Raw genomic sequence first — 14504 nt, 5'->3', positions numbered from 1 at the left:
CAACAGTCAATAGATAGTAATATCGAAATATTGGAGACCCTGGGAGACACAAGTGATGTAATCTTAGACCATTTACAATAACAATGTAATTAAATACACCTACGGGTCAAAGACTAGATTAAGACCAAGGTAAGTCTGCGACGCTTTTAATAGCACACGCAGTGCAAGTGTTAAACGTCAAATTTCTATGAAATTAATATATAAAGTCTGTGCGGAAAGACAAGAGTCGTAGAATGTATGGGCTCCCTTACATTCCACGACTCTTCTCTTTTCGCACAGACCCTACCTATGAATAAGGTATTGTCACATTCCGCTTACGTACCTCTTTGAAGATGTGTTTAACTGTGCAACTGGTACAAAACAATTGTCAACTATATATAGAAATGAAAAAAAAACCTGTCAGTTTTTCATATTTTTTATAACTAAATCAGACAAAAATACAAAAAATTTAATAAAAATTTCAAATTATCATAAAAATTGGAAAATACAATTTAGAAACATCAAAAAGCGTCACGGTTAGTAATTGGTAATGTAGGTAAGTACATAATATTTATTAACTTGATAAGATAGTATATTTTCATATTTTTTTCTTTTAGTTTTGCAAGTATTAGCCGAATTCGTCTGCGATTCTGTCTAATGTCTGTATTACCCCGAGGTTACGAATGCTGCCGGCCGTGTCCTAGGTATTTGTTTATTTTTATTTTATTCATAGCCTACCTGAAACTCACATGCTGAGAAATACTTCGTTCACAAGTTTTTTTAATAGTTAATTTTTGTAACATGAGTCGACTTTAACCACATCAGCAGAAGAGCTAGTTTTGCAAATTAGTACCTACTACAATATGTCTGATACATTGAAACTATATGCAACTAAATACTACTTATATCTAAATAAGTTTTAAACGCTACTGTTGAAAAGTAACTACAAAATTAGTATAAACTTAGGCGGTTATTACACTGGATGCGATTAGCACGTCGCTCCGATGTTTGAACGAGACGACGCTATGTATGTGTTACGAAAACCTATCCTACCTTAAAAAACTGTTACAGACAGAGACCATTTGTAGTACAGTGACCTGCATTAATATGTTACTCTTCGTAGGCCGCAAAAATATGTGACACGGTCTTATGGCTCTACAAATATTTAAGATCGTGTCAGATATTTTTGCGGCCTTCGACGAGTAGGTAATATATTACTGCAGGTGACTGTACCTGTACCTACTCTTACTTGCATGCCTACCGCTGTCTGAGCGTTTTCATTTTTACTGAACAAACATGTAGGTAAGCACCATGTAAAGACGTATGTGTTGTATAGGTACGGCTGTGTACGCGGAGAGTACAGCATCTACCACAAGCGGCCACGCTACGGGCAGCCCCGACCCCAGCCGTTTACAAGGGAATGCGCCTGCTATTGCAGTGGACCCACTAACGCTCCAATGGAGAGGTATTTAATTTCAGTCATCGTAACAGGTGCACTAAGTAACGCTTATATAAATCTTGATCGCACATGAATAAGTTTTTTTATCAAAACAATAATTTATATCCGCTCCACACTCGTGCAGATCTGTGAAATGGAATCCACACGCGCGTTCGCGGCTTCGCGCCGCGATTCGCGCATGAGTGTTGAGCGAGCTTATCGCAAACTGTAGGTGCTTTTCTTATTACGATTGTAACAAATTTAAAGTCAACGAGGTTGAGTTGTACTTCTATAGGCCATCTCCTCCCTCCAGAGTCAGATCAGCTGAATGTTCAACGTCATCTCAAGTGTTTCATAAGTATATGCCAAATGAAGAATACAGAAATGCCAATATGTTTATTCATACGTTTAAGCTATGATTTCCTAGGATTGCGGTACCGTCATGTAGCGGCCGTCTCGATACAAAATACTACCTCTACTGTATCCGTATTTAGCCGTATTATTTTGTATGGAGACGGCCGCTGTATGACGGCACCGCTATCCTAGGAAAACAGAGCTTACGGCTATAGCGTTAAAAATATTAACAACTTCGCATCATTCAGGCCATGCCGCTACGACATGCCATGCAAGGCGCACTGCTTCAACCACGGCGCGTGCACGCGGCCCAGCGGGCGCTACGCGCGCACGGTCTGGTATCCCGGCGAGTGCTGCCCCGCCTGCCCGCCCTGCCAGACCTTCACGTGCCCCAGCCCACCCTTCCATCCCTGCTGCTTCCAGACCTGCAACAAGTTCTGAGTGTTATCCAATACAAAGGCTTACCATTGTGAGGTGATGTGCGTCTGTACCATCGTTTGTAACCTTGGAGTGTTTATAGAACATTTACAGAAATATGACCTTCCAGTTTCGTGTGACCATGGAGTTTTGCAAGTTATCATGATTTGAAATAAGTGTATTTTGTTTTTGGGGTAATTAAATGCCTGATTAACATTTACTGTATTTTATCTCGTTTATCTGGAGTGTTGAATTCGAAGCAAGCAGATGAATCTACATTAGATCCACAAGCGTAGCGAGTTATCTTATTTAGAATCATAAGCGTAGCAAAGAGCTCAAAGCCACAAGGTACAAATAACTTTCATATCTTGTTGTACAACACGATACTGTGCTGAACAAGATCACATATTAAGTACACAATACTTACAAGTTATTAAACCATGTAACATTTAAATAGGTATAAATTACCTACAACTTGTTAAAAAAGTACATAGCAATGTACATGTATACCACGCTTATTTGAGCTGCCGAGGTAAAAATGCTTTTTGTCTACGATGACAGGTCGACAAGTCAGTAGGACTGATCATCATTCATCAATCCATCACAAACAGCTCTCCCCCCCCCCCCCCACACTCATACCTAACAATCGGCAATCGTAACAGCCATGGAAAACTCAGTTTTTATTTGATATTTGCAGCGCGACAATAGTGTAGACACTGTAGACAAACGTAGCAGTTTTCCAGTGGCTGTTAAGACTTTTAGACGTGGTAAACGACGATGTACTGAACAAAACACAAACGCCTCAATACATTTCATACATAATTTGCAGTATTTATTACCAATTGAAAAAAACCTGGCAAGCGACTTTAGCCGCCCACATACCTACCTAAAGTATGAAATATCTAGTGAAAACTGTGTAAACTAAAGTATGAAATTGTAGACAATATTCATATGATCTCTTTTCCTCGATGCTTTACCAGCCGAAGCGCAAGTGAGATAGGTGGAATGTTTAGAATCAAGTTTCAAGGTTGATTTCCTGAACCAATTCTCAGTCTAGGCTAGTTTTGAGAGCAGTTTCCGCGCGCTTTTTGCAAACATTGGCCGGTTACGAACTTGCGCACTGCAATTTTTCTAGATTTTGTTTTTTTTTTTTCGATTTACACATTATCGTTATATTGTATTGTACATGACACTTGTTAAATAATTAATTCTTAAAACGCAAATGACCGTTACCGAATCATAATGAAGATTTTGGTTGCATTGTTGATTGTTGGTGTATTTGGTAAGTTTTTTGGTTTAAGCTGATTTTATATTTTAAAACGAGAAATCGTGAATTTAGTTTAAATTTTGACCGAGCGTTAGTGAAGGTGTCCGTTTCATCTTGGGCAAAAATGCTTTCGTATGTCCGGTAAAATTTTGTGTGCAGGTTCGATTTTTGTCGATTAAGTTTTTGGAATTTTTATCACTTAGTTTAATCATCGACACAAAAAGAGGGATATCTGCCTGTATTCGGATTTCGAGATAATCACAAGATCTAGAGACGATCTAGAGATCAACTAGATCTACATTAGATATCGACTAGATGTGACTTGGATATCTAAGTCATAACTAGTACAAATCGTTCAAGTGGACCTCCCTAAGCTGCGATCATATATAACCAGTATAGCATTTCGCTGGGACCTCCAGAATCGCGGAAATGTCAAATTTGACATATCTAACTTACAAATAACTATATCTTCTCGATATCGTATCTTATTCATCTCTAGATGATCTCTAGTGTTAAAGTTAGAATAGGGCCGATATATATACCTTCCTGTGTGCCGTGTATAATTATGTGTATGTAGTTACCGAAACAAATGTACAGATTTGAGTATACGGTTTCGAAAATCTTAATTATTAATGGCATAAGTATTAATCTATTTCCAAATATAATATTCAAAAAAATATATGTTACACCGATCAGCTTGATTGTACCGTATGGACAACATCTAATTCTCATTCTTGCTAGACAAATCTGTGTAAGATTCTCAGTTAATTGTTCTGTATGGATATGATGGTCGTTTTTGTCTACGTGACACTGTGATAAAACGGTTTCCGTCACTTTCTATCCCACGGTATTAAAAAGTGACAGTTATTTTATCACGTGGATAAAGATGGATAAAGCCATCCATAATACGCCGGCTGGTTAAGTTAAATAAAATCGTGACGACAACAAAAGTGACATCAGAAGTATCAGGACCTTTGCCCAATATACTGTTTACTGCTTAAACCCTATACAATCGACATCTTAATAGAAATAGTGTTAGTTTTATTTTTCAAAACGTCCGAGTTCGATTCCTGAGCTGAGTGCCTACACATTTTTTTTAAATGTATGAATGCAGTTTTTCTTGTAACTAAAATCGATGACATGGTTACTAAGAAGAGATCGTCGTATGTCGTATGTCTTATAGTTTTAGATTTTCCCATACTGACCGATCTAAATGGGCCAGCCTGTACCTACTCGTATTATACAATATTGTGAACTTTGTGTAAAACTTTCAGGAGCTCTAGGACGCCGCGCGGACATAGACATCAACAGGTTAGTGCAGTGACGCACTCCGCTTGGCACGGCTCGCGACACTCGCATTTGCTCACATTTTAGATCTGCTACAATAATCGAGTCGCCGCTTCCATCATCTCTCCAAATAACGTTCAAATACCTATTATGAATACTTACGTCTTGCGGTTTTTTACGGCATGTTATGCTTTTAGAGTATTACGTATGGGCATGCATAGGTAGCTGGGCATACATCACTACACCTTATAAAACAAAGTCCCCCGCCGCGTCTGTTTGTGTGACCTAGACTAAAATACCAGAAGTTACTTATTAGTTTTACTAGGGGGCACAGTTGTTAACTCCTCGTTCTTTGATTGATACCCGTGCAAACGAAATATTCCAAAATTGAACCACGAGCGTAAAAGTGGAATCTTGAGCGTTGCGAGGGTGTCAAGGCACGAGGGATAAACAAACTTAGCCCCACCAACGCCAGGAAAATACTAACTATAAAACATAACAAATCAAAATCACATAAACTATATTAAATATTACCTATTTTAAATCCGCGATACACCACAAAGTAACAGATTGTACAAAATACTAAATGTTGTATTTTGATTACCTACACTTAACAAATGTTTAGTTTAGCGCTATAAATATATCAGCATGCCTGTGAAATGTAGATTTTGTAAACTATATAAATAAATGGAGAGATAAATCAGGGAAATATTTTACCGATAATAGCTTTCGATTGGACCGAAATATATAGTACCTGCGTCAATAGGAATTGCACAGGGAACTAGACTGAGTGTGGAACATTCCACGATTGCAAATAGGTATACTTACCTATTCTTGCCTAAATATTTACAGGATTACCGAAGTGGCGTCGATGGATAGCGAACCAGCCAGACTAAAATATCACTTGCGTCTGTTTCAGAATTAAACAGCTCTCAAATCAAGTACCGCTCAATCCAGGACAAGAAAACGATAGGCTAATTTTAAGAAGCAATGATTATGACGATCATAACAGCTGGTACCAGCACGCGCCGGCGCTACCCTCAGTACCCCCTCATGCCGCCGAAGCCTCCAAGGCTCCGGTCAAAGTCCACCAGCCACGCGAAGATCCGCGTTTGTACTATCAGTCTGATGCGTATCTTAATGAGCATGTTAGGGAAAAAGTGAATGAAGAAGTTACTTTCGTGTATCCTGGCAGACATGTTGTGCGAGCTGGTGAACGCGCAGAGCTTTCTCGAATACAATCTAAGGATGTGGACACCTTTGCTGCGAATGGTAAGACTTTAGTATGATAAATGTCGATACGATTTGCTTGGGTTCGATAATGTCAAAATGAGCAAGTGTTAATTCACGTTAATAAAAACGGTTTAATTGAAAATAAGTCTAGTCACTTTCTTTATATTATATATAGATAACTAACGACACTTCTCTTAAATTATAGTGAAACCTATAAATAAAGGGGGAAGGTAGAGCATATAAGTACTCATCTATTGGTACCTTATTTAGAGCTTTAGTCGTGAGGCACATTTGCACCAACTTGGTTTTAAGTACCTATTTATATAATATATACCTAATTACCTAACCATATACCTAATTATGAAGAAGATGAAATAAATATGACTAATGCTTTCTTTTTCAATGAGTGAGTACTTTTAAGAGATGATGCATCTACATAAATACATTTATCAAAATTAAAATTCACATTAAACTTGAACTGCTCGCTAATTTTAAAATTTTTACAGATGTTAACATATGTGTGAAATGCCCACATGACCTAACGTTGGTAGCAAAGGCATCATCTGGACGAGTTGTACTGCAGACCCCAACACTTCGAGCGTGCTCGGGACGAAAAGCGCCAAGAAATGCAAGATTTGTGCATTTGTACGGACCGAAGATGGGCTCTTTATTGGAACAAGGGTCTCACATGATCGTTGGGCGAATAATGTACAAAAACAAGGTAAGTGTCGAAATGTAGCAGCTAAATTCTTATTCAACATAACTTGACTATTAAGAATTACTTATGCTGAAATAGATGCCATATACCTAATTACCTACTAAAGAAAAAGTGACCAAGCCTACTGGTGGCCAAGGCCGGTATCGAACTGGCATCGTCTTGACCACTAGATCACCCGGTCACAGCGGTACCCGCCGAAATTTTCTAGTAATGATCAAAATTCTGTATACTTAACTCGCGTAGTTATTGACAGTGCAAGAAGAGTTATCTTTCTCTTTCAGAATCTCCAGTTATGTAAAATGCAAGTGCACGTCGTGACTCAGGGATGCGTGACACCGAAACACTTGGTAGCCCATTGCTGGGACCGGAACAAGCAATGCAACTTCACTTGTTACAATAAACACCTCGAGCTAAGTGGACCGACGACTCAAGTATGCGGCGACGATATGCAGTGGAAAGGAGATCTTCCGGTTTGCAAAGGTAGAGTACCTAACGCTACGTCTTACGTAGGCGAACAACGCGCGAACGCGGCGCGGCGCGGCGCGGCGAAATCAATCCTTTGATGCCCATAGAAGTGTCCTACGTAAGCGATCTCGTTGCGAACGCGGTGCGGCGCGATTTGCACGCGAATGTCAGGCGGCGCGGCGCGTTCGCGCGTTGTTCGCCTACGTAAGACGTAGCGTAAGGCTCGCGTGGCTCACTTCGCGATTTCGTCGCTTTGCTACAGGTAGCTAAAAGTACATCCGTTCCACACCAATTTTGGTGGCTAGCCATAAGCCGCGCGTGGCGCTGTCGCCACCTTGCCGCCATATCTGTCCTGATCGTAACCGACGCGTTTTGTTAGAGAGTGAGTCTTCTCTACCTAGTATTATTATTTATTATGTGCCTAAGGTTAAAACACGCGGGATAAAACCATGTATTTCGGTCTTACGTCAGGGGTGCGAAGCTCCTGACTTCGGTCAAACTCGGCTCCGCTCGGCTCAGCATTGCTCCGAGCAATTATTAGGGTTGGCACCACTTGACTTCCTTTTGCGTGCACGATCACAGATAAGATAATCACTTGATTTTTGACAACCCTAGATAGCCGAAAGGGATAGTGCCATATATTAGAAAGGGACAGCATGATTCGACCCTGAACCGCTGTCAAACTTCGGTTTTGTAGGAGGAAACTTCCTACTTCCTTTCTGTACGGTACTATTAATTATTCTGTGCTTACGTTACGTCACGCAATAGCTTAGTCCATTTTAGATGTTATCAAGTCTCAACATCCTGGCAGGTGCTGCCTCTGCCTGTAAACCCAGGCAAGTTCAACATCCGCTCGGTCCTTTAAATTTCATTATAATGTCAATATGACCTTTACGTGTTGGCTAAGTCTCCGCGTATAATATGCATCCCACTTTCATTGATCCGAGCACCGACGTATTTAGTGATTTTTTGAATTCCACAGCCAAAACATGGTGCGAGCTGCCACCGCCGCCCGAACGTGGACGCGTCAGCTGCCAAGGCGCTACCGTCGGCAACGGCAAGGGGCTCGCCGAAGGCTCGCGATGCCGTGTCAAGTGTATGCGCGGCTTTAGAAGTTCTCGCGTGACGCCAGTTTGCCGCCGAGGTGCTTGGACGCACGCTTTCGTCTGTCAGCCAATTCGCAAAAGAAGCACCAAGCAGCCATAATTTTATAGCGATGTTCCGTAGCGGTGTGTCAATGCACGAGCACAACTTCTACTTTTTTCAGCAAATTATTATTCATTACACTGTGTAAACTCATACTTGTTCTGTACTTCAGTATTAATTAAATAAGAAATAATATTATATTCCTTGCGTGTAACTTTAACAATAATTTCATAAATTTGACTACGAATGCGAGTTCATATCGGCATAGGTCACAGATTATTAATATGTAATATTAGGCAAAGCTCTGCGTAGGTCTTGGAGCCGCCATTAACGGGCGTTCCCCTCTGTCGAAAATAGGCGGCCAATGGTCAACCACATGTCAACCATATGTATGGACTGACGTTTATCTGACATGACGTACTACCTATACATTTGATGTGCCCCTCCCCCGCAAAAAACGGCAGACTATTTTCTACCGAAAATTTTAGACATGGCGTCTCCGTTGGTTATATCCTCTAAGGCGTAGGTAGCACCACTAGCATCTAGTCACTAGTGATATGATAGTATAGTCTGTGCGGAAAGAGAAGAGTCGTGGGATTTGAGGGCGCGCCAGTGCTATTTTATGGTTTTTGCTATGCTGACAACACTGGTCACGTGATTATAGTACGACACTAAAGGTCATGATACTTGAATCCCTTTTGTTCCGGTTTTTTACCACGGCTTACTAAACGGAGCCTGGTGGTGGTGTCGGCTCATCAACTCAATCCCCTGATTTAGCGCAGGCACTAGTTTTCTTTTTAAAACACACTTGTTTTTATGTCTCAGATACTAAAAAGTGACAGTGCGATTGACAAAACTGCTAAAAGTGCTAAAACTAGTTAAGAATCTGCCCAATACAACTGTAATTTTAGTACCAAACAAGATAGAGTCTCATTTATGTACTGCCTAATCTGTGCAGTCCAACAGTTATTAAAACCGGGTAAATCGGGTAGAAATTGGGCAATAGAACTGTAATTTTATCTGGGATATATTTCACCCATTGTAAACTTGACTTGTAATGTATGTGTACATTATTAATAATAAATATGGATATGAATAAAAATAGTGCATAAGGAATCATCCATTAATTACGTCTCACGAATTTCTAGGTTTTTTGACCCCTCCCCCCCTCCTTGTCACACTTGGTCACATTTTGCAAATCCCTCCCCACCTTGTGTGACGTCACATTTAGGCAATTTTGTTTTCAACGAAATCGGCAATACTAACTCGGCTGTATTTTTTTTATAAAAAAATATTTTTTGTAAAAGAAATATTAGTAATTTTATAACGCAAAACCAATTAGGAACGAAAATTACATTCCTACCTACCTCATTATTTAAATGTACAGCGATTAAAAAAATATAAATTAATTTTCGGTTACTGATGAATATTGATGAAGTTAAAGTGACGTCACAATGTTTGTGACTCCCCCCTCCCCTATGTCACAACACTGCTAAATATCATATATATAAAATTGAAAAACCAGAACGGGATAAAAAACCAGCGAAGAAGAGAGATGGCGCCTTACAAATTTGTAAAAAAGTTTTTGACACGTATCTCGAATACAAGGCACGTATGATAAGAAAAAACTGTTTAAATCTATTATCTGCATATAGGAATAAAACTAGAACATAAAAACTATCGCTTTCTATGCGTATTTAATTTACAATAAGTAAAAGAAATTTTCATAACAATCTTGATTTTACTATATTCGCCCATTTTCGGCAACTCTCGGTTGTTTTCGTTTGGTGGTGCTCCAGCCTAGACCAAATTATCCGTAAGTTAAAGTAACCTAAATTATGTTTGTCATGTTGGTATACAGGTATTTCTGAGTTTTTTTACACGAAGTAAAATAAAAAGTGCTGCCAACCTCAACCTTAGTCCATAGCCCATACGAGTGCCTTATGCCATTTATGACATGACATATCAATCAAATTAATATTATCGTATGATTATCGTGTTAATAATTTGTATTTTATTGTTTTAAATTTCTTTTTGAGTTATATTATTCAGATTGACTTTCACGGCTTCCGAGATGGGCCAGTGAACCCATCAGTTTAAGGGATGGTGCCCGTAATAATGTGTGTGTGATAATTATACTTTAATGACTTTACAGATATAACCAATTCGGGAACTGTTTTCTCGCGTAATACGATGCGACTCGACTAGGTAGGATTTTTCTTCTTCTTGCTGAACAGTCACCATCAGATATATCGGAACGGGTGAGGTGTTCACAAATATCTGAACAATGTAAATTATAATGTAGTTAAAGTGCATGCTCAGATATTTTGGAGCTCAAGGGTTGCTCAAGATCTGATCAACCTCGGCCATGGCGACTGACGAGAGCTATCGCAAGAGCGGGAAACATGGTGTGATTTGGTGTCGGAAGCCAGGACTCATTTTCGGTCGTTGCGTCACCGTAGCCGTCGTAAGTAATGTCAATATCCAGACAGGGAAATGGGGACTATTTACATTTCATTTACGCGAGCGGAGCTGCGGGCCCGTCTAGTGAAATATAATTTCGTAACTAACAGAACCTACAAATAAAGAAATATTTTATTAGAAAAAGTTTTATTCTTTGTAATCGAAGTCTGAATTAAAATATTCAATGTCACTTATGTTTGAGCTAGCTTCAGAACAACCAGGGACACTCATAGAACTATCTTCATCTGAACTGGATGTGCTTGAATCCGGCACGTAGATTACGAATTCTTGCATATCACCTACTTAGCGGTCTTTTATTCGAGATGCCGTAGGTACTTTTACACAATCCTGAAAAAAAAATTACATATAAATATGCATAAAATGGCAAGTATCAAGACTATTTGTCAGTTATTTTAAAGACCATGAATGACCTGCACATTTATGAAAATTAATATATTTTGAATGAATATACTTACCGATTATGTACCGGAGACAAGTTACTTAGGGGCCTTATTAAATAGGTAATTATTTAATATTAAATACAACATCAATACCCGCGAATAGCGGAAACACGTTCCGCGACTTTTTGTAAGTCGATAGTCGGCTTTTAGCCGTTTTCTTCCCGCTGACAAAACCGAACAATGTTAAATATAATTTTCCTTGTGGTTTTATGTACGGTTTTATCGTGTTTTGAAAATATTTTATACATAAAACTTGCGGTTTTTGTTAATAAATATACAATGACAGAAGTTTGTTTACTTTTTACATGACAAGGTGTCAAAGGTTTGATTGCCATATAAAATTTAAAATGTTAGTTCCCGTTTCTGCCACGACTCTTCTCTTTCCGCACAGACTCTATTATAAAAGCGGCCTTGAGCTCGCTGAATTCAGTTTCTGACTAAATTGGCAATTTGATTGTTCTATCTGACTGAACGCTCACCAAAAACTGTCGGTTAAAAATCGCATGCGATTTGTTCCAAGCTCTGTAGCGCCCTTAGCCCCCATTTGCACGGGAGCTTTTTCAACGCGCGTTAAAAAAGCGTTTGTATGACACAAATGGATAACCATGTATGTATTCACACGACAACGATATCATATTTTCGACTTTAAGCCTTGGTCGTTAAATCGAATTTAGAGTGCGGACAGATTCAAGCGCTTTTTTACCGCGCGTTGAAAAAGCTCTCGTGCGAATGGGGGCTAAATGTGATCATAATCAATCATATCCCCTCGTGTATAATAGTCTTTATTTTTCTGCGGCTGGTAGCATTGTGAGTTCTGTCACTGTCAATCAGCGTTTAAATTAGGAAAAAAAGTGACACATTCAACCGTTACTATTTTAATTTTTTTGTCTCTGCACTGGAAGTTGTTAAAGTTGTTGTAGTAGTAAGTAGCTAAAGAAAGTTATATGTGCGATATGTTTAAAGTGGCCTAGTGCAATTCGTTTAAGAAATTCAATTTATGCACTAAGACAATGGGAAGCAACACCAGCAAAGTAACAAATGAAGCAGCTGTTCAGGTCCTAAAAAACGACCATGAAATCAATGCTGATCCAAGGTCTCCTACGCCGGAGATTTCGCGGACACCTTTACAGGTAATTTGTGTTTAATATTCCCTAGTATAGTGGTACACTTTTACGGTTTACACAGCTGAGCAATAATGTTTTCCCGCCTTTAAATTTTGCTCAATATCGATCTGAGTACTTGGTCTCAGTCTAGGTCTTGTTTAGCAAATGAAGATCTCTATCTCTAGCAGTTCATATACATTTTGTCGTTATAGTTATTTATCAGAAATGTATGTCTTCATTGTAAAATTGTAACTTAGAATCATGTTATTACCAAACTCGATTATACACAATTATACACATTTGTTACAGGGTAAAGGTGGATCAAAGCACAATATAACTAAAAATGTTGACTTACGGAAGACCTTTGAAAACGGCCAGGGTGAGGACAAGCTTATTCACAACAATCCTATTCTATCTGCTGTTATAAAAAATCACCTACAATCTTATGATCCTCGCTCACCTACTCAGGACTTTGAGAGAACACCTATTGTTCTAGGAATCAACACTGAAGAATTGAAAGACAAAAATGTGCTACGGGCTAAAGCTATAGATGACAGTGGCAGTCCTAGTTTGCACAATAGCACTTGTGATTATAGTTCCGTCCCCAAATCAATTCCTGACATTGTTCCGAAAAACCTATGTGATGGGTTTCTAAATCTGACTTTTAATGACACTATTAAGGACGTAGAAGAACCGTTAGGCTCATCCACAGCTTCAAGTGATAGTATTGAAAATGCTACTAAGGACTCCATTCACAAACCGAAACGATTATTAGAAACAAACTTTGACTTTGATGAAAAAATTGAAGAAAGTATTGAAGAATATGAAGAAGATAGTGAAGAATCAAAGAGCAACGATAATAATAGTGAAGATGAACAGAAAATACTTAATTTTGCCAAATTTAAGATTTTACCTCAAGACCCAAGATCCCCCACTAATGGAATAGAAAGAACTCCCATTGTGATTTCTAAAACTGAAGATAAGACTGATGACAATGTTGAAGATATGTCTGATGACACACTAATTAAAGTTCTCCAGAATACCAATGCAGAGTTAATTCATGGTATCACAAAGGGATCTGGTAAGGACTCGGATGGTATTCTCATCTATGAAGATGAAGAGGAGACCCGTGAAACCCCTAAGAAACCTCGATCAGCAGGCCCAGGTGAATTAAGAACTCCATTGTCTTGCATGAAAAACAAGGGGGAGAATGCTCATTGCCGCTCTAAATCTGTCAACACATTGTATGACAATAAATGCCCGATTACAGGCAAAAAAGTATCACATATCCCAAGACTGAAATCATTATCAAAATCCAAATTCATGCCAGCAGCTAGCAGCACTTCTTTGAGAAACATTTCGAAAGCTGTAGGAGTTATTGGAGACTGCGAAAACACTCCTCCACACTCCCATCGCGATAAATGGGATAAAGATAATAGTATTGTACTTTAAATTTAATGCTGAATTCATTCACATACAGTAGTCTTATTTTAAATTTGTAATCTAATAATATAAAGATATGTATGATTTCTGAAGCTTTTATAAATCAAATATTTTGCAATTATGAGGCACAAATACTTGGTTTCACCTTCTTGACTTTGGTTTATTGACTACGGATAATTTTGTCATTTGATAGATTAAATATTAATTGATAAATAATGTATGTTAATGCCAATTTTCTTTAATAAAACACCCTTACTCAACTTCGAGTTTTGATTTAACCTGTTGCATACCTGTACCCTACTAATGACACTCATAAATCTTATAACACCTAGTTATAAATCGTCAGTATTGTCACAGCAGTTATTCACTCCCAACTGCATTGGAAATAGTTCGGTTTGTAAAAAAACTGCTAGCACCGTTAACAGTGTCAATAATGCCATATTCACTAGCTTGTGCGTAACTTACTTTCTAAGATGTGTCTCGCTCGTATACTATGTAGTAGGTATATTAGTGGTAAGGCTACTTACTGGTCTTCAGGTGAAGCAGTGAACGCATATATGTATATGCGTTCAATGAGGTGAAGTCGATGTAAAAGATATGTTTACAATTTTTGGCCATACTTAATACCTACAAATTAGGTTAGGGGATTAGTTGTCAAGCGGACCCCAGGCTCCCATGAGCCGTGGCAGAATGCCGGGATAACGCGAGGAAGAGACTTAATAAGGTGTAA

The 14504-nt window shown here is 38.7% G+C and overlaps 3 protein-coding genes across 3 annotated transcripts; all 3 read left to right on the top strand.

Annotated features, from left to right (window-relative positions):
* The first annotated feature begins 392 nt into the window (after positions 1-392).
* On the top strand, positions 393-2212 carry LOC134680118 (uncharacterized). The gene is made up of 4 exons (XM_063539168.1): positions 393-515; positions 597-683; positions 1316-1444; positions 2020-2212. Exons 2-4 carry the CDS (start codon positions 637-639, stop codon positions 2210-2212), a joined length of 369 nt encoding a protein of 122 aa, XP_063395238.1. The 5' UTR covers positions 393-515; positions 597-636.
* A 1131-nt stretch (positions 2213-3343) lies between these two features.
* Positions 3344-8422, top strand: LOC134680008 (uncharacterized). The gene is made up of 6 exons (XM_063538980.1): positions 3344-3470; positions 4730-4766; positions 5662-6014; positions 6482-6696; positions 6975-7173; positions 8141-8422. Exons 1-6 carry the CDS (start codon positions 3431-3433, stop codon positions 8362-8364), a joined length of 1068 nt encoding a protein of 355 aa, XP_063395050.1. The 5' UTR covers positions 3344-3430; the 3' UTR covers positions 8365-8422.
* Positions 8423-12055: 3633 nt separating this feature from the next.
* LOC134680007 (uncharacterized) lies at positions 12056-14029 on the top strand. The gene is made up of 2 exons (XM_063538979.1): positions 12056-12358; positions 12641-14029. The coding sequence occupies exons 1-2, from the start codon at positions 12239-12241 to the stop codon at positions 13781-13783; spliced, it is 1263 nt and encodes a 420-aa protein (XP_063395049.1). The 5' UTR covers positions 12056-12238; the 3' UTR covers positions 13784-14029.
* Positions 14030-14504: the final 475 nt, after the last annotated feature.

Source organism: Cydia fagiglandana, chromosome 3, assembly GCF_963556715.1.
Source record: "Cydia fagiglandana chromosome 3, ilCydFagi1.1, whole genome shotgun sequence".
NCBI classification, from domain to species: domain Eukaryota; kingdom Metazoa; phylum Arthropoda; class Insecta; order Lepidoptera; family Tortricidae; genus Cydia; species Cydia fagiglandana.
This window is presented reverse-complemented; position numbering and strand designations above follow the sequence as displayed.